At 38.8% G+C, this 21175-nt stretch overlaps 1 protein-coding gene across 2 annotated transcripts in view; it reads right to left on the bottom strand.

The window, feature by feature from the left end:
* Window positions 1-13872: 13872 nt before the first annotated feature.
* osbpl3b (oxysterol binding protein-like 3b) overlaps window positions 13873-21175 on the bottom strand; it is a 92909-nt gene continuing 85606 nt past the window's right edge. For both annotated transcript variants that reach the window (XM_007900520.2, XM_007900521.2), the window contains 3 exons: window positions 20326-20452; window positions 15389-15511; window positions 13873-14511 (listed from right to left, as the gene is read on the bottom strand). In XM_007900520.2, the coding sequence (XP_007898711.1) occupies window positions 14406-14511; window positions 15389-15511; window positions 20326-20452 (356 nt within the window). In that variant the 3' untranslated portion in view covers window positions 13873-14405. The remainder of the gene's footprint in view (window positions 14512-15388; window positions 15512-20325; window positions 20453-21175) is intronic.

Here is a 21175-nt window from a genome sequence, read left to right as displayed (position 1 = left end):
TAAATATCTACAAACACAACTATAAGATAACAAACATTAATCACACTTAAACTACACATGCTAGCAGCCACTTGTAATGAAGTTAATGTAAAGCACCAAGCACCAGCCTTTCACTACTACTCATCAATAGCCAGATAGTACCTTTTGTTGTTATCAGGTAGAAAAATAGCGACTACGAGCATATGGCGCTCGTTCTTTTATGGGCATTGAGGCCCTCCCTGAATTAGGGAACCCAATGGGAATTGTATTGCACCAGATACTTGATGTAATCGATGCGTTTTTTATGGTCCAATCACAATCATCCTTTAAGTGACCCAAAAGGGAAACAGTGAACCTTCCTCTCCACTTACGTGGAGTCCTGTAGCTCAGTGGTTAGAGCACTCGCTTTGCAAGCGAGAGACCTGAGTTCAATTCCAGGCAGGGCGAAACCTTGGGCAAGTTTCCTTACTCCACACGCCTAATAATAATCCCTCCAAAACCAAAAACAATAATAAATTGGTCATTTTCAATCTACGACTGTTTGTGGGACATTACTGTGCGCAATTGGCTGCCGCGTTCGCCCACAAATATACAGTCAATTCACTTTACAGTGTTCTGTACAGTGTTCACGTCGGGAGGACGTCCCAAAGCGCTATATCAAATGCAAGGATTATTATTATGCAAATTATAGATAGTCAGTTACCTGCCAAATTGTTGCAATCGACTTGATGGCACCATAAGTATTAAAAACGTTAAATACAATAAAAATTTTATTTAAAGGGCTACTCAATATATTTGTAATGCGCTTATAGCCACTTCTACTTAACTTCGGCACTTTCCGAGTTTCCACGAGCGCAATCGGTAATTACTAACCACACTTTCACTGGCTAATGCTTTTAGCAAACACATACAGAACAAATTTTAAACAACAGACAGGCATAGAAAACAAAGGGGTGACCGTGACAAGTTGAAACCTGGAAGGACAGAATAGCTAACAATGACACTACTGCGACAAATTCTTGGTAAGTGCTGTACTGTTCAAATTAAAGTATTAGTATTTTAAAGAAAGCTACATTTTCAGGAAATATATACCTATAGTTTTAATCACGGTTGTTTCACTTTTTAGGTTGTACAATACAAAAATGTCAAAACGTTTTTGTAAATCCCATGAGGAAGCCAAGGGACAGCACGTCTCATTTTCCATCTGTCCCTCAGATACAACTGTACTCTATCCAGATAACCTTTATTAAGAAGTGGGGGCAGTTGTTTTCCCATGTTTGCTGTCACACAATTGACCATGTTCACAAGTACACTAGTGATGAGCACATGAAATCTCGGAAACATTGTGAACGCAAGGCAGCGGCAATAAAGACAAAAAATGAAGGTAAAGTACTTTTGATATATATATAATATTAAATAAAAATGTATCATTTTTGGCTTTCACATTAATTTTGAGAGAAACTTTTAATTTGTATGATTACAAAAGATAATCTTTCTCGTTTTTGATTGAATTTTAAAAGCACATAAAACAACATTTCTAATGACAAATGCATCGTGAAAATCAATTTTTATTTTTTCCTTTCTGGATGGATCTGGACCTGAAAGGTAAGTGGCTCTGATAGCCTGCTTCTCTAGAGCCACTGGATCATCTATGGAGAGGAAAGAATTCATATTGGACTTCGTGCTGCGTTTGACTAGAGCAGACATATCGCTTGAAAAAGCTCCTGCCTTCCAAGAGTTTCTATGCAAGTACACAAAACAGGGAGGGACTATTCCAACACCATCACAGCTTCATAATATATATTTGAAGCAGCTTATTCCTGAGCATGAAGCATTTTTGAAGAAACATGTTGAGGACATGGGTGCAGGTTAGCAGCAAAATGTGTCTCTCAGTAGCACCAATGAGACCTCCGCAATTCTCCACAAAATCTAAAGGTTTCCACCGCAATGCTCTGGAATTTGCAAAACGCTCCACAACTTTTGGCAAATATTTCCGCACATTTCTATTGGTCTGGGCCATGGCTACAACAATTTACATTTATATAGCACCTTCACCAGGAATTCTCATAGCACTTCAAATAGCTTACTGGGAGCTCTAAATGCGGGGCGGGAGGGTACAGGAAAAAAGTAGCTGAAAGCATGGTTGAATAGATGGATCTTGGCAGATGGGAAGCCAGTGGAGTCAAGATGTGAGTATTGGGCTTACTCCATGAGTGAATGAGAGCCAGCTGTGGGAGAGGACACAGACTGCAGAGTTCTGGATGTAATGAAGGTGTGGACGAAAGTCTCGGCAAGAGTTAGTGACAGAGGTGAACAATGTTGTGGAAGTGAAGGAAAACCGAACACATGTGAGCCTATATGTAGGTTTCGATGGACAGTTGGAGGACAAACAAGACATTGAGGTTCTGCACTGGTTTTGTGAGGTGGAGTGAGCATCTAAGCAAGTCATTGTGGTCAGTGCCTAAGGTAAGAAGGCACTGACAGAAGTCTTAGTCTTGTTGACATTTAGCTATACAAAGTTAGAACTGATTCAGGATTTGATGTCTTGACAGGCAATCTGTCAGAACAGCTGTGGTCCTGGAATTGAGGGTACAGGCAGAGAGTTAGAGTTGGTGTACGTGTGGAAGTGGACCCAATTGCCTACAGAGGATGAAAGTAATCATTCAGATGGTGAATTGGAGAGGATGAGAAGAGAGCCCTGGGAATGCTGCATGTGACTGTGCAGGAGTGGGAGGAGAAGCTATTTGGAAGAGATGAACTGAAGATGCTGGGATTGGTAAGCGTGAAAGCAGGAAGATACCAAATCGGAGAAGTGGAGCAGGGAAGAGAGATGGTGGAGAAAATGGAGTGGTCAATGGTGCCGTAGGCAGCAGATGAGAAGAACAAGGAGGCAAAGAGTGCTGGTCGCAGATGAAAAGAACATTGTGGGTGACATTCACCAAAGCAGTCTGAGTGCTGTGAGTGCAGCAGAAACTGGATTGAAAGAGCTCGAAAAGAGAGTGGTGGAAGCAGAAGCAGCAAAAGAGAAATTCCAAATAAAATGTCATGTTTAAATAATTTAGACTCATAGAAATTTTACAGCACAGAAGGAGGCCCATCCTGCCCATGCTAGTACAACAATATCTTTCAATTATATAGCACCCTTCAAGCAAGACAATGCCTCGGAGTGCTTGGAGTAACAAAAGTTTAGTGCCATTCTCCTGCCTTTTCCCCATAACCTTTTGTATTTCTTATTTTAAAATGACAATAACCCATTTCCTACCAACTTAATGTCATCTCACTTGATGATTGGTAAAGTGGTGAAAAGTGCATAGGCTTTATTACAGTAGTAAAACATGGACTTATAATTGTAATTCATGATTCCTTCACCTCCTTCTTCTAAAAAGTGCTAAACCAACCCTTTTTACCAAAAGCGGTGAATTATGTACTTCTTTACATTAAAAAAACAAAGACAGTGTAAAGTGAGATAAAGATTACACCGCCCCCCCCCCAAATAAAAACAGTGTGTAATGGAATTGAGCTGTCAGCTTTGACCATTTGCTCTGATGATTTCCCACCCTCTCTTGTTAAGATTTAAGCACTTGGAGACATCTTCCCAACATGAAAGGTGCTATGTCAATGTAAATTGTATTTTAAGATTCCTTTTTCAGCTATCAGGCTGCTATCAAGGGTTAATGTCAAATCTGTTAAGAAAGAACTCACTCTGCCCGCACACCACAAAATCCAAATACATATAATTTAAACCCACCCACAAACTTTATTAATATAGCTCATATAATTTAGCAGATTTTGAAACTTAGCTGATATCTATTTTTTAGCATTTTGACAGCCTAATTGTAGGATGTCATAAGTGCAGGTTGTAATTATATAAAAAGGCCAAATGAAGGTTTTTCAGGAATTTGCACAACAATTGCCAATTTTATGTGATTCACTCTGTAAACTGAGATATTGTAGTGAATTCCTAAATTCCTCAATCATCTCAAAAGTGTTTAACCAACGTTCTGGCATCACTGAAATGTTAATGATGTAACAAGAACAATGCCCAAGATTGTGGTTTGATAGTCTAAAATAATAATTACAATACAATATACATTTATACACCACCTTTCACACCAGGAGGATATCCCAAAATGCATTATCAGTGTTGGAGGGGCACCCGAGCCCGAGGGGGTGGGAGGGGAAAGATGCCCAAAAATATGGTCAAAGAAATACAATTTGAGATGTGCCTTGAAAGAGGGGAAGAAGCAAGTGAGTTGGAGGAACTCCAGAGATGGGGCAGAACGGCTGAAAGCTTGCCCGCCGATGGTGGAGCAGAAAGGAGAGGGAGACGATGCAGGTTGGTGCTCGCTGAGTGAAGGGAGCGCTGGTCATTGTATCTAATAAGCAAGGGCGGCCTGGGTGTATGAGAAATCAGGATTTATGGCTACTCAATCCGCGACTGTTTGTGGGATACTGCTGTGTGCAATTGGCTGCCCCTTTTCACCCACAAAACACACAATCAATTCACTTTGCCCAATCCCTACCCTCTCCTTACCTCCCAACTCTACCTTCTTGGCCCTCTACTCATAGATAAAAATGTTCATCATCACTCCTATCCTTAAAAAACCCTCCCTGGACCCATCTCTGCTCTCAAACTACCGCCCCATCTCCAACTTCCCTTTGTTTTCCAAGGTCCTGGAATTAATTGTTGCTTCCCAGCTTCGCTCCTCCCTTTCCTGCCACTCCCTTCACAAACCTTTCCAATCGGTTTTGGTTAAAGTGACAAATGACATTCTGTCCATCTGCGACCAGGGCTCCCTCTGCCGCTTTGTCCTCCTTCACCTCTCTGCTGCCTTCAATACCATCGACCATTCTATCCTCCTCCACCACCTCTCCTCATCCTTCATGGTTCTGTCCTTGAATGGTTCAGATCCTACCTCTTACACTGTCTCCACTTCATCTCCACTAGACCCTATACAGCACTCTCCACGCAGGGTAGTGTCTCCGAGCACTTAACAGTGGTGGAGCCTGACTCTGAGCCAAGGGAAGGGGGGTGGGATGGTGGTTGTAAGCACGGTCGAAGAGGAGGGTTTTCAGGCAGAACTTGAAAAAGGGGAGGGGGCAAGGCAGAGGGATTGAGGGAGAGTGTTCCCGAGTTTCAGGGCATAGTGGCCGTAAGTGTAACCTCTGATGGTGGGATGGAGGGTGCGAGGGATGAGCAGGAGGCCAGTGCCAGTTGAGCGGAGGCGCCGGGAGGTTGATTGGAGAGTTAGGAGGTCGGAGAGGTAGGAAGGTGTCAGAGAGTGAAAGGATTTGAACATGAGTGTGAGGATCTTGAAACCCACTATAAAATAATAATCCTTGCATTTGATATAGCGCTTTTCACGTCTTCTAGATATCTCAAAGCGCTTCACAGAATATACTGTAAAGTAAATTAACTATATTTGTGGGTGAAATGCGGCAGCCAATTGCGTACAGCAGTGTCCTACAAATAACTTGATTGACCAAATTATTATTTTATTTATATTTTTTCTTGAGGGATTATTATCAGGCATGTGGAGTAAGGAAACGTGCCCAAGGTTTCGCTCTGCCAGGAATCAAACCCAGGTCTGTCGCTTGCAAGGCGTGTGCTCTAACCACTGAGCTACAGGACCCTGCCTTGCCTTTGAAATCCACTACAACATAGATGGAGAAAGTTGAGAGGAAACTAGATACTTGTGAATAAAACAATGGTGAAAGAACCAAATGGTAGTAATTTGTTTGGAGCGAAAGGTTTTTGAGAGGTCCAATGGTAAAACAATCACCAAGATATCCAATAATAGAGTTCTGGATGAAAATAACATTGGCAAGAAGATCACTAGAAAAGCAACTGAGAAACAACATATGGGCCATCATGGATTAAGTCACAAATTTATCTATAAAAATGGCAAGTACTATTACGATGTTTTCTTAAGAATACTGTACTAATGGAGATCACTGAGGCTGAATACAACCAAAGGCTTAGTTATAAGCAGCTATAACAGTGTGGGTTACATGGAAGTGTACCAAAAATTAGTTTAGCCTGTGGATTCTGTTCTGATCAATAAATGGCAATTTAATGTGCAATAAATTCTAAAACATCACATGACCTTGGATTATCAAGATGCACTTTGTGTATTATATGTCAAGTTAAATGGCTCTTATTGCAATGGCTTTTCATAGATTAAGAACAACCTGCTTGAATTTTTGAATCCAGTAATGTTAGCAACTAACAGAATATGTAACACAGTATTTTCGTGGATTATTGTGCTATATGGAACACAGTTGAGAGGAAACTAGATAGTGCCACGTACACAAATAATCAGGATTTAGAGTTGAGATGGGCAACAACAATAATAATAGTAACAATGGAAACAATTTACATCTGTATAGTGCCCTTAATATAGGATACCAGTTTAGAGTGCTTTACAAAGATGGGGGTGGACATCAAGATAATCCTGTAAAGTGCTTTGGAACAACCTCCCAATGTGAAATGCGCTATAGCAAATGTAAGGATCATCATTATTATTTGTATCAAAAGTCTTTTCATTGCAATTATGTGCTCTATTTATATGAAAAATAGTATAAATCTGTATGAGCCATTCATTTGTGAAATGGATTGTACTGGAGATCGCATCCTGAGGCCGCTCTGCTGAAGACCACAAAACAGATTGCATCACTGCAGTACAGATGTGATTTGATTCAGTACCTGCCAAAATAATGCCCCTTGAAAACTCTTGGAGAGTCAGTTATATTAGTATAGGTTTTGTCAAAATGTATTCTTTTGATTACTATATATCTATAGAGCGAATATGCGTATATGTAGGCATGCTTATGTATTAAGTGTTTTAGAAGTTGTAACCACGGAATTGTGGAGAATGGCTCTGTCAGCAAAACCTCAGGCTCTATCAGGCTCTGTCATACTCGACTTTAACACAATGAACATAATTGATAGCCAGTCGATACATTGGCAGAAACTTTTCTCAAGGCCTGGCCTGTCACAAGGTAAGAAGGGAGCTGGACCTAGAAGATTATGGCAGAATAGCAACAAATGGAGGAACTATCTGTACTAGATACATTAGTGAGAATGGAATGCTTGAGAACCAATCTGCAGGAAAGACAAGGATAGGCGCAAAAGTTTGGTTCGACACAACAGTTGGGGAAGCATTCTAAGAAGAGATCTCCCTCCTGCCGCTGTTCAGACATCGGGAACGGGTAATATGTTTTCGGTTCTGTTTGCTAGGCAGAGAAATAATAACAGTAGTAGTGGTTGGTTGATCCTTTTGAAATGCAGAAGTCAGGTTAGGCAGCACGTGTGAGGTACTGGCCTAAGAGCTGATTGTTTCTGTTGAGCTTATAGGATCCACTCTTTGTGATTCTGTATGATAGTTCTGTGATCTCTGCTGTGTATGTTTTATATAAGATTGGTCTGAGGGTTAACCAGGCGCTGGTCCCTATTAAGTTTTGTATTATAGAATTAGTTGTCCCTGAGGGATTTCCAGGGGCTGATTGCTATTGTATATGTTGAGGTGCGTTCTCGGGCTTATTGTTTTGTCTGGAGTACTGAGCAATTCCTGAGTGCCTGTTGTTGTTTCTCAATTATTTGATTTGTGTATCTGCTTTGTTGTATGGTGCAGACTATTGGTCGTTATATGTGGTCATATAGTTTGAATACAGATTGTTGAACTTTATCGTTTTTTAAATATTTGATATTAGTGGAATAAACACTATACTCTTGCCACCGCCTGTCAAATTATTAACGGTTAGGTACAATTTTTAATGTTATTAAAAAGTAACATTTGAAACGTTAACCAGCATTTGAAGATGGTTAGCAAACGTCTGACCATATGTTTGGTTGTGCAACTGTAGGACTCATCTGAGCCTCAATGAATGCTAATTCGGAGTGATAAATGTAAACCATGTTTGCCACTTTGAGCACACTATGGGACAACAATTTGAACTTATATAGTATCTTTCACACAGGATTTTAATGTCTCAAGGTATTTAAAGTTACAATAAGAATTTAAGCGTGTGAACAAAACACAATCAAAAAAGTTTTTGAAGGCAGGGAGAGAAAGACCACAGCAAAGATATTTGGGCAGAGAATTCCATAGAGGGAATCTACTGGTTGAAAATTCGGTCTCTGATGGTTGGATGGAGGGAGTGAAAAATGAGCAATACACCAGGATTGGAAGAGCAGGGAATTCAGGAACGAGAATAGGGCTGGAGGACAAGGAATAGATAGGAAGGGCCAAGAGCATGAAAGGCATTTGAAAGTCAGGTTGAAGATCTTAAATTGATCCAAAGTAAACCTGTGGAGCCTAGTGTTGGAGCCTGGTGATCATGAGGGCAATTTGATGTCTGAAGGTTAGTTTGGGAGAGAATAGAGACTGCACAGTTTTAAATGAGTTGGAGCCTGTGGAGGGTGGAGCTAAGGAAGCCAGCAAGGAGAGTATTGGAAAAGTGTAACCTTGAGCTAAAAAAAGCACGGATGAAGGCTTCAGTGGTAGAAGGAGTGAGATAGGAAGTAAATCATCCAGGCTTTCTGTTCTTTATCACCGTCAATTGATCTTCGCTGGAAAGTAAACATTGGGAAAAGAGCAAGATCAGGCTACCATTCTTCACAAAACTCCCCTCAACTCTTGCCCACATGCACTCAGTGGTCAAAATAGTCTACTGAAACTCATAGCCTGAGCCCAAAGACAAAGAACACCCATTGGATAAGGTGGGAAAGGCCTGCCAGTATCCATGGAACCATTATTTGAGCATATGTCAACACCTCAATAACACCAACTTGCATTGATATAGTGAAAGGCACTGTATAAGCATCTTAGAGCACTGATCGATGGCAAAGTTTGATAGCGAGCAGAAGAGAAAAACGAGGTGACCATAGGCGCGGTCAAAAAAGAAGTCCTCAGGTGTGATCTGAAGAGAAGCAAAGAGGGGCAAGGTGGAGGGATTAAGACAGGGGGTTCCAGGTGTTTGGGGGTTAGTGGCTGACAGCCGATCCACCGATGGTGGAGCAGAGGGGTCGAGGGACATGCAGAACACTTGAGCTGGGTGAACAAAGCGGGCAGGTAGAGGAGTGGGATGTGCGCAGGGTTAAGAAGTAGGGAGGTGTTAGGGCTGTTGAAATATATTGACTATCACCTCGGGATACATTGGTATATTTCATACAGCAACCGAATGTTCCAGAAGGTTTGATAGTTAAATGGTTAAAAGTAGCTTTGCTAGACGGGTTGAGGTTAGCTTCTGATTACAATTTATATTTTCCTGGGAAGATGTTCACTCCTCTGAGTTAATGAGCAATTTGGGTCCTTGAGCAGAACCGATACTCCACTGGCTTCCCATCACACAGAGGATACAGTTCAAGAGCAATACTTTAGGATTACAAGATAGCAGAACAAGGGTGGTTGGGGTCGAGGTATAGAGTTGCAAAGGGCAATTTCAGGATAGATACCAGGAGGTTTTTCTTAACCCAGAGTAATTAATGACAAGATCAGGTTGCCAAGTGAAACCAGGACACTGGCTATGTAGGCTGAAGGGTCTTCTTCAACCAAATTAATATTATGATCTTGCGAAGTGATGTGAGATGTTCTCCCTACATAAATTGGTATTGTTTAATGCTGAAAGGATTTGTATTAAAAATGCTGTCCTGGTGCACATGCAATTTAACAAATGTAATTTAAAGTTAAAGGAAATACCCATACTGATTCTTCTGATTTTCTGGGGTTTAAGCAGGAGGTGCCAGAAAAGTTACCACAGGGATAACTGGCTTGTGACGGTCAAGCATTCATTGCAATGTCACTTTTTAGTCATTTGGTGTCATTTCTTTCTATCATTGTGAAGCAGAATTCACCAAACGTTGAATTATTCACCAACTAATAGGGAACATGATCTGGGATTAGATCATCGTGAGATAGTTTAGTATTACCCTATTGATGATGTATTGTTGCAATAGTAATCTTGTTAGAATATGTAATAATAATCCTTGCATTTGATATAGCGCCTTATCACTTTGTTCAAAGATCTCAAAGCGCTTCACAGAATATATTGCAAATGAATTGACTGTATTTTGTGCGCGAAACGTGGCAGCCAATTGCACACAGCAGTGTCTCACGAACAGTCGTGGTTTGAGTGACCCTCAATTATTTTTTTGGAGGGATTATTTCCTCCGGAAAGCGATCTGCCAATCGACTAACAACTAGGTTCCTACTTACTGCTGGACAGGCGTGTGGAGTAAGGAAACTTGCCTAAGGTTTCACCTCGCTCAGGAAACAAACTCAGGTCTTCTCGCTTGCGAGGCGAACATGCGAACCATTATGCTACGGGACTTCGATATGCATTCCGAAGAGTAAAAAAGTCAACTAAAGAAGTCTTACCAATGCAGAATACATTAAGTAACGTGGCAGTCAAACCAGTTTATTTCTACTTTGATAGATCATATGAGTGAATAGTAACAGTCGTCCTCTTAAAAAAATATAGAAGTGGTTAAATTAAACATATTTACTATTATAGATCTGTCCTTTTGAAAGCAATCACTCAAAATTTGCTTCTCTCCCCCAATTTTGATCATAATGATGGTTAAATAAATTGTTAAACTCAGCCTGTTCAGCGATCCGAGACACCACCCTGCATGAAGGTGCTATATAAATGCAAGTTGCTGTTGTCAGTTACAAACAAGTGCGATATGAGTGCTTGTATGGTGGTGATCATAACTTCCATGGGCAATAAATGCTTTGAGATGTTCAAACCCATACTCAATTTGAATACTCTTTCTAATTGAATACCGAGCCTAGGACAATTTTATATTTATCTTACTATAGCTATGAAAATAAATTGCAATGATCTTATGATGATGAGAACCAAAAAGGCTCCAGAAAACAGGATATTTCCATATTAGGCCTGCAATTCACATCATAATGATAATAATAATCCTTGCATTTGATATACCAACTCACCACGTCTTCCAGATGTCTCAAAGCACTTCACAGAATATATTGTAAATTGAATTAACTGTATATTTTGTGGGTGAACCGCAGCAGCCAATTGCTGTCCCACAAACATTCGTGAATTGAGTGACCAATTTTTAAAAAATTCATTGTTCCAGAGAAAATCAAATGTCTGTCCCACTCTAGCTTATCTGTGACAAAAAACATAATGAATTTATGAAGAGTCACTCACAAAAAGTGGATGTCACAGCTAATTGGTGTCTGTTTAAAGTAAGAGCAGTAGTCTTATTAAATAAACTTTAGCCACCTGAAAACATAACCAGTCTGAGTGCAAGATGAATCAAATACAATTTGACAGTAATATAGCAAATAAAAAAAGGTTGATGGCCTTCTACTATTCCTGCTAAGCTAAAAATGTTAAATGCAAAATCACTACAAGTAGATCCAGACCAGTGTGTGTATGGAGCGAGGGGAGGGTAAGAGGAAGGATATTCAGAACATGGGAGTTTGACAGATTTTCCTTTGTGTTTCACAGTTCTCTGTCCCAGGATGTACAGTGACAAATCAGTCGTCCAACCCCAGGATGGTGATGGGTTTCTGCATGTGTCAGACACCCGGCTGACCAAAACAAAACACCCCATATGTAAGTGTGGATATACAGAAGATGGATAGCTGATAATTTAATAATCATTGCATTTGAGCAAAAAGTTAAATAAGTTACATGAAGGAGTGTTATCGGATACATTTGTTTACCAAGTCTCTTGGAATCTGCTTTTAGTAGGTCTCTTACACTTTTGCTTCTGGGGAGGGTAGGTGTCAATTGAATCAATGGTGGTTGGTTTTAATTACTCATAGAGCACTTCCTTGTGGAGAATGAACAAAGCTATTAATTTCTTCAACTTAAAGGCTGCTTGATCAATATGAGGTTTATTCAAGACAATTACCCAAAGCCATATTTGGGAAGGAAAGGGGGCTGAGAAAATAACACTGAAATAGATGGACACAGGATGTCTGCAAATCAAATTGTCCTCCATTTGAAATTTGCTCTTCTAAACGTCAATAATGTCTAGAACCGAGAATATTTAGAGAACAAGTTCCCAGTTTCCTGGGAAATTCAATCCTTATGCATCTCTCTCTCACTCACACTTTGGTGTAGCAGTCGAGGATTTTTGGTTGAAATTTTAAGAAATATCAAAATGTATAAAAGCATTTTCTGCTGTGCTTCTTAATGTGGCACATTTGATTCTTATGTCTCAATTGTAATTTAATTTTAGTTTGTCTTCAACTCCTAATAAGCACTATCGATGTCTGAAGCACCAACAACTGGGTGATATCCATAAATATACAGTCAGCGTCAAACAAATAATAATGAACTCTCCAAGGCATTCGAATACCTTTACGGCTGAAAAGAATTCACTGTCCTGAATCATTGCCAAGGAACATGTCACTAGTGAAATAGTACAGCAGTGAATTGATGTACTGACACTGGATCAGTACACTCAGCAACTTGCAATAACTCCGAGTCGTTATATCAATTTATTCATTACTATGAAACATTGCATTTATGAGGTCCAAGGGCAAGTATCAAGCCACATTAACCATCCTTGATTGTTCTCTTTTATTACCCAGCATAACTACTGTAAAATGGCCATCAAGCAAATTCAAATTTGTATTAAAATGAAACCTATAGACATGTTTTTCACACCACTAACCAGGAATCTCATTTTATTAACCAGGCAAATTTCTACCAAAACATTGCATTTTGTTTTCCCTTTACAAACTGAAACAAAAAGGTATGTAAGCAATTTTATATTTGTTTCCCAATTAGAAAGTCAGAGTCAAACACATTTGTCAGTTTTTGCACTAGGCCACCTTTCTACATACAAAGTGCTCACAGTGAGGGGAGGGAGGGCAAGAAATTAAATAGTATAATTAAGCTTAGCAGAAATAAAGATCGCATACCCTACTATCCATTAAAAATTTTGATGGATGTTGTAATGACAGCTTTGGCTAGCTCATCCCACCCAGACTTGCTGAAGTCCTATGCAAGCCAACCTGAAATGCGAAACAAAGGAAGAGGAGAATATCTAAAGGAAGACTCCTCCCCCCTCAATATTTTAATATTTGACACAATTTTGTGATGTCAGATTGAAAAGGCCACTTTTTTCTCAATTGAGTGTTTTTCCTTTAAGGCAAAAAGGATTCAGAAATGGTGTGAGAATGGAAGAAAAAAAATGTCTTCTCAAAGAGGTAGAATGTGTACAGATGGGAAATGGAAGTACAGTGAAACTTGCCCATAACAATAAACTTCCCTAGCAGACCAATAAGTTCTTGATACATAATCAGGTATGGATAAGCTTTTAGGGCCAGGCAATTGTTGTCATAGAATTACCCTCATGGAGCTCAGGTGCAAGAATAGTGGCAAAATGAAAGCTGAAACATTCCAATTGAAGGCAATTTCCTTCTTATGGATAGAGGAAGATATCAAATACAGCGTGCTCGCTCACTCACAACTGGTGTTCCTTACGAGAGGATGGATGTCAAAGATCTCCACTAATCTATCGGACTCCTTTTATAGGGGTAAAGGACAAGATTATTTTCATGAATCTAAAGGTCCTGATACAGATTCAGGGGCTTTCTTGCAGTTAACAAGTAGAGACAAATCTCTGATTTGTTTTACCCCAGGTCTGCATTTTCACAAGAGTGCCAGGAGACAATTTGCCAGTGTATTTCCAATGGGTAGGGGTTAAATAGATGAAATGAAAGAGAGACCGAGAACAAAAATCTATTTGGTTACAGCTCAGCTTGACATTTGTTTGGTAGGCATTGCACTAGAAAGCAACAGAGGAAAATTTGAGTTCTCAGGCTTCAGGACAAGTTTCATTGTAGAAAAGGTTTGCCTGGATGACACTAGAATATTTTATTCAGACCAAATGCACGTGACTTAATTTGTACAGGAGACTTTTATAATATATCTTGTATACATGCTATCACCTTTTAAAGCGGTCAGTACTAAACTTTAAATAAATTCAATGTTGAAAGCATTCTGAAAGCCTTTATGAAAAGGAATGTAAAAGGCATATTATAAGATTCTCTCTATATAAGATTTATATAGAACATTCATATGCTTTATAAGCAATAAATACATGATATATTTGCATATGTTGCACATCTACGTTTTTGTGCTTCCTTGTAAATAACCAAACCCTGCAGTATATAAAATATTTGAAGCAACGTTACATCAATTTTAGATCCAGTACTTTCTGTTAAGGCATAAAACTGCATATTCAATGCCTTTATAAGTTTAAAATAAATAAATACAAGTCACCACTTGATTTATAAAGACAACTACAGATGACTCATCAGTGTTTGTGTTTGACAATACACATCTGTTCCAAAGAGATTACTAATAAACCAAAGAAAATAGTCTTGAAACAAAGAATGGATGTGTTGGTGCCCAATAATTGTTGTAACCTTTCACCAAAGCAGTGGGCACTCAAGCTTGTCAAAGCCTGGGTCTTTTCGAAGCTCCCAGTAGGTTTCTGTGCTGATCCAAGATTCTTTACCAACGTCATGAGATTGTCTATGAAAAATGACATATTTTAAGTGATCAATTTGATTAAAATACAGAAACTTATTCATTCAAATAAAGATAAAACATTTATACAATATGTTTTTAAAGTAATTATTAAATAGATGCAACGTGAGATCTGACAAGATGAGATACCAAAATAAAATGCTAATTCATCTCCACTGCTGCCACAGATCTGCTGCTTTGCCCACAAAATACAATCAATCCACTTTTCAGTATATCCTGCGAAGAGACATCTCAACGACATGATAAGGCATATATCAAATGCAAGGATTATTATTATTTTTATTCAGATACTTTACAAGGGTTCAGATACTCTAGCTGACCGTATCCAGAGCAAAAATCCAGAACTAATAGCTACTCTGGCAATGTTTCAATATCAGGTCCTTTGCACGTAATTCTGGAGAGAAATCTTAATGCTGCTTTGATTACTCACTTGTGATAGCAGTATCTGGAGACAAAACTACTCATACATACATTTTAATTTAACTTGGGGTATGTTCAATATGCATTTAGATAGAGACTGCTCAAAGGATGTAATGGATATTTAAAAAAATTATAGCAGTATAATTTTATATTGTTCATGTATTTGGAAGTAAATAAGTTTCTTGTACTAGTGTCAATATCATTGGGAATTGTGCAGCTTATTACTAAGGGGACACAGTCTAACATAAAAATAAGCAGTTATATGTATTTCGGTGTTAAAATTAAGCAGTAAAATTTAATCCAAAGGGCACACCTGCAATGATTTTGTAAAAAGTAATTTAAATAAATTCTCTAGTATCTGTATTCTTATCGTTATAATATAAAATGTCTATTGTGAGAACCAAATTTACATCGGAAATTTACCTAAATTTAACTTACTTACCTAAAATACCGAGCCTGATGAATCATGTTGTTTTCTTCAAGAATTCGCCTCCTTTCTCTTTGAAGTTGTTCAATCCTTTCCTTTTGGGACTCTGCAGCTTCAGTGTTACCTTCTTCCAAATATCTTTGAAGCAAAGATGAAATAAACATTAAGAAGCCATTTGAATCTAAGGAGTTTTAAAACATGCTTTAAGAAAGTGCAACTCATATTAAAAAGGGCCATACTTAAAACTACTTATCTTTTAATTTGTAAACAAGAGACATATAACAGCAAAGAGAAGTGTTTGTGGGGGGGAGGGGATGGAGAGAGTGCTTTGTGTCTGAAGGACGAGAAGCATTTGTACAGTCTTAATAATAATAATAATCCTTGCATTTTATATAGTGCTTTACACATCTTCTAGACATCTCAAAGTGCTTCACAGAATAGACTGTAAAGTGAATTGACTCTATATTTGTGGGCGAAATGCGGCAGCCAATTGCGAACAGCAGTGTCCCACAAACAGTCGTGATTTGAAATACTAATTTATTATTATCTTATTTTCTTGAGGGATTATTATTAGATGTGTGGAGAAAGGAAACTTACCCAAGGTTTCACCCTGCCGGGAATCAAACCCAGATCTCTCGCTTGCAAAGCGAGTGCTCTAACCGCTGAGCTACAGGACTCCATAACTGAAAGGTTATGATAATGCGAGCATGAACACTTCCAAGATATCTTAAGCATGTTTTTGCAGCCCTACACTACTTCCTTTGTGTGTAACTGGTAGGAGAATGAATTTTACAGAATAAAAGATGAAACATCACCTCGTGTGTTTCTAGCTTGAAAGACCAAAGTGAGGATTCACTATATTTAAATGCAAATGGACAGAGCCTTCTTTTTATAGATCACATTAGCTTTCAAAATAGGTTGACAATAACAAATTGCTGAAGCGAAACAAATAAACTATTTTCAAAGGACAACATTTTTGTTTTGCCTCCATTCTAACAAAACGACAAAAAACAAATCACAGTGAAGGCATTCTCAGTGGAGTAATCCTTGTCAGTACACCTTGAAAATCTATTCATACAGATGAGTACATTTGGATGCATGTCTTTTGGGAGACAAGACTTGTAAAGTAACTCTTTGTCTCCTCTAATCCTATCAGAACACAGCAGCAACAGTCTTTATCTCAAGTAGACAAAGTACATTTTTATCAAATAAATAAAAAAAATCATCATCTGAGATAAGGTAGAATCCCAAGACACGGTGCTCTAAAAACAGTACAAAGACTGTTAAAGGTGCTGCAATATCTGGATGCAAACGTATCTTGCAGAGTTCTAAATATAACGCTCAAGAGGACTGGCTATTATTAGCGATGAGTGACTATTATTAGCGATGAGTGGCCACTTGTAGCAACATCCCAATTTGCATATTTTGAGGCAAGCTGTGTTCAGTGACGAGGTTAATAAACATTTTCAGAAATGGGAGGCACCAAACCACCATGATGTATTCTGAATATAAAGTGATTCTTTTGATTGGCTATTCGTTGAAATATTGAGGTATGCAATGCTGATGCACTGATAACGCTCTGAGACGCTTCAAAGAGTTGTTATTGTTGTTGATAAGAAACTAAGTGTCAAATGTCATTTTAACCACTGCTCCTCAACTTATCTTTCTTTCCAATCTTTATGGTGCTCAATGGAAGGCCCGTTGCAGAGTCTTGGCTAACAGCAATGTTCACAGGGTCATCAAATATAAACAATCTTTTACCTTTGCATTAATCCATCCTTGTGCTGAACAATAAGAGTTAATGGTTATAACCTCACAAAGTGGAACATCCTTTTTTTTCATTGAGTGGAAATCAATGTAATTGAGAATTAGATGGCACCATATATTGAGGTCTAATGGAATAGGGAAAACACTGTAGGATGAAAGCTTCTATGCAGTCAGTCAGCTTTCATCAGTTACCTCATTGATGCAATCTTACAATCAAATCAAACCTTTTATCAGCTACCTTGGGTGTCTGAACGTAATGGACCAGAACCAGGGTAAAAAAAATTACAAACATTGCCATCCTGCACCAGAATCAACAAACTTTATTTCAGACCAGAATTCAATTGCATGGTAACACATGGAAATCTGGCATTTTTCTGATATTCTTTGGCCATTGATAATGGGAAGTTCGGTAAAATGGAACTCTCACTCATTATTTTACCAAAATATTTCTACAAACATTCACTAGGTGGAGCTAAACTACAGAGAAAATGAAGAAAACTTTCTTCCCTCTTCCAAACTTCAATTCTCATTCCTCTCCGCTCTGTCCCAACATTAGTAGCAGAGCTTTCAGCCACTTTGCCCCACTCGCCAAAGATCTCTCTCAAATCCCTTTTTACCTTACCTTCTCTGTGCCTTGAAAATGCTTCTAAAAACCTACTAGACTGTGGTCAACCTAAACCCACCTTATTTCTACCCTGATCTGCAACATTCCCTGTAAAGCTCCACTGCCACGAAGAGCTCCAAGACACTTCCCTGTGTGAAGGGTGCTACATAAATGCAGTTTTTTCTGTTGTGGAGCACTTGAGCCATTAACCTACTTGAAAGGCTCTATATAAGGCCCATTGTTGTTGTTCTTGCATCACTTTACATGCAATTCTTCCCACCCCAAACAGATTCAGAGTTTTGATCAGACCCAGGAAGGAAAGACACAAAAAGAACTTCACTTTTGTGATATAAGAACCCAACCTGCCATTCTGTCCTACCTCACGATAAACGTTGACTAATCTGTATTCACAAGAGTCAGGAAACATGACAGGAGGTGGAAGTAAACTGGGATTCTGAAACTATTCCCTGTGATGAGCAGAGAGATATTCCGTCATTTGACATAAATCCCATGGCTCTTGCTATGAGATGAGAAGAAGCAAGCAGTTATTCATGGAGAAACAGTGGGCTAATGATATGGGACGAGGAGGCACATGTGGCATCAGAGACACATGATGTTCAAAATGAAATCAAACCAATTATCTCAGGGACTGGGCAGCAGGCTCCCAGAGCGCAAAAACACAAGTGAGAGATGGAGAGAGAGAGAGACGGACAGAAAGAGTGAGAAATTGGCACCAGTGACAAGGGCAATAGCTATGACAAAATAACAAAAGATATTCACTCAGAGAGCTCTTGGGATGTGGAATGTCCTGGCAAGTAAATTAGTAGAGGCAGAGTCCATTGTGGGTTTCAAGAAGGAAATAGACAGGTATATGAAAGATCAAGGCTTAAAGGAGTATGGCGTTAAGGCAGGGCAGTGGGATTGAATGGAATACTTTGCTCTGGGAGCCGGTGCAGACTTGATAGACCAAATGGCTGCCTTCTGTGCTGTAAATTTCTATGATCCTATGATGAAAACAGAACATGAAAGGGAGAAAGAAAGAAAAAAATGCAGAGCACAGAAGTACAGAGGTAAGAAAACGTGGAAAAGCAGAGGTAAACATTGGAGAAATAAAAGTCACCAGAGAATAAAAAGCACTTGATTTGGTATAACCTTATTTACTTCTTGTGCGTAGACAAGTGAAGGCTCACTCATAAAGGCAAGTTTTGTTTAATTGTTCTGTCAAGTCAGTGAAACATACAAAGAGAGAAAAAAAAGTTGGAGCCAGAAAATATAATCAAGATACAGCACTGATGTCACATTGTATGAATCAGACAAGTTCCTGGATCTTCTAAACAGAAGCCAAAAACAAATCTCACAATGAAAGGTCTTCCCCCATGTTCTAATGATTGAGAGTATGTGGGCGTTCTCTGTGCTGAAACCTAGCAACAGAATACATTACTATTATTTGTGTGATTGTTGGGGAATATTTTAGAGACCTTGGCTTTAGAGTCAAGTACGATAATTGCAGGAACTCAATTATGACAATGGGATGAAGGGAGACCTAAGCCAAATAAATTACTTGGAGAACAGCGAGCAGTACATATTTAAGTACGAGATGAATGATACAGGTTAAATCCATTCCTACTGTGAGTAAAGGACATGAATCAAAGGCTCCATGGTTAAATAGATTAGAATAAAATTGATGTTTAAAAAGTAATATAAAATAAAAATATAGAACTTATAATAAGAGTAGAAAAAGAATTATGATAAATTATGAGCAGAAAGTGTATGGCGCAACGTAAGCATTATTATATCACACATATTGAATCAGCAAGAATAATTGCAAATTAATCTAGCCTGAAAATATGATACATTAAATTTTGTATTGGAAAAAATTCACTTATGTTAACTTCTAGGGATGGATTTTCTTTTCTAAAACAAAGTACAATGTCTTCAGCCAATGGAACTGTGTCAGAACCACAAACGGCCTCAGCACCCTCCAGGTAGGAAAAAGTAAAGAATTGTGGTGTGTGACTATCAGATTAGGAAAGAATTGGGCTCAGTTGTACGACTTCCCATGGTTGAAATATCCTGCTCACACATTAAGATGACACATTATGAATGGGTGCTTAGGTGAGCTGCTAGATGATTGCTCGCACCAGTGAAATTATACTCCAAACATGAATCACTATCTTCAGAACAGGAGGAGGAGGAAGGAAAAAAAAACACATTACAGATGTCGTAAGTAGTTAGATTCAGGGCCCCTTGAGACATCCTCCCAACGTGAAAGGCTCTGTACAAATGTAATTTGTTGTTATGTTGCAGTTCAGCACTCACAAAACTTGTTTTAAAAAAATAAGAAAAAGATCAAAGGAGAAAGCTTCAATCTAGAAAATCTAGGCACAGAGACCACCTTCACTGTCAATGATACCAAAGCAAAGAGTATGTAAATCCACATCTGATGTTTCTCACCTCAGTATACAGGAGAGGTGAAGTAAGGAAAGAAAAGGGAAAGAGAGAAAACAGGAAAATTAAGATGAAAAAACTGAGTAATAAAGAGAGCTGTTTTACTCTTACACTATTATAATCTTTGAAGTACCTTTGATCAGGCCGAAACCTTGTGTCAGTGGATGGCAGGCTTGATTTCAAATCAGGGTGCAGTTCATTTAATTCTAGTGCAAATTTAGTCAGGCCGTAGTACTGCTCAAACTCCTTTGGAACAGAATCTGCAAAGAGGAGGGGAAAACAAATGAATGTATAGGGTGGCCCAGGATCCTGATACTGCAATATGCTACCCACGCTGACAAGACTCAAGTTACATTTGCACTTTTCCACATGATGAGATTGCCAGCTCAGAAGTTCCAGATACTTAACGATGCACATCAGACCTCTCATTAAAATAAGAGCATAGACTGTGCAAAGCAGCACTGAAAGTGAATCAGGGCATCATATGAATCATATGGACTCATATACAGATCATTCTTCATTTCAGACAGGGCATACCAAGACCTCATAAAAAGAATAAGTTTCTGTTAATACCTATTATTATATTTTTCTTAAGAATTATTAAAAAGACGATTCCTTGACTAAGCGGCTAGGTGATGTGGTTTACACACAATATGAGTAGCTAGCTTCCTCGACCTAATAAGATTTCAGGCCAAAATTTGCATGAAGTAGTTCTTCCTACATCCTCTTTTAGATCCTCCAATCGCTGTCTTGTACTTGTGTCCCATGGTTATGGACTCCCCAACCGATGGAAACAGCTAACCTTATCAAACCCTTCTATAATTTTAGAGTGCCCTCTGTAGCGAAAAAAGGCTTAACCTATCTGGTCTGTCCTGATACAGTAACAGTATCCTATCAGGTCCTGGTATCATCCAAATATACCTTTGCTGTACTCTTTCCATCAATGCTATATCATTTTCATAGTGTGGAGTGTAGTGTCATTG

The sequence above is a fragment of the Callorhinchus milii genome, unplaced genomic scaffold (assembly GCF_018977255.1).
Source record: "Callorhinchus milii isolate IMCB2004 unplaced genomic scaffold, IMCB_Cmil_1.0 Scaffold2, whole genome shotgun sequence".
NCBI lineage: Eukaryota > Metazoa > Chordata > Chondrichthyes > Chimaeriformes > Callorhinchidae > Callorhinchus > Callorhinchus milii.
The sequence above is the reverse complement of the archived record's forward strand: the minus strand, read 5'-3'. Positions and strand labels throughout refer to the sequence as shown.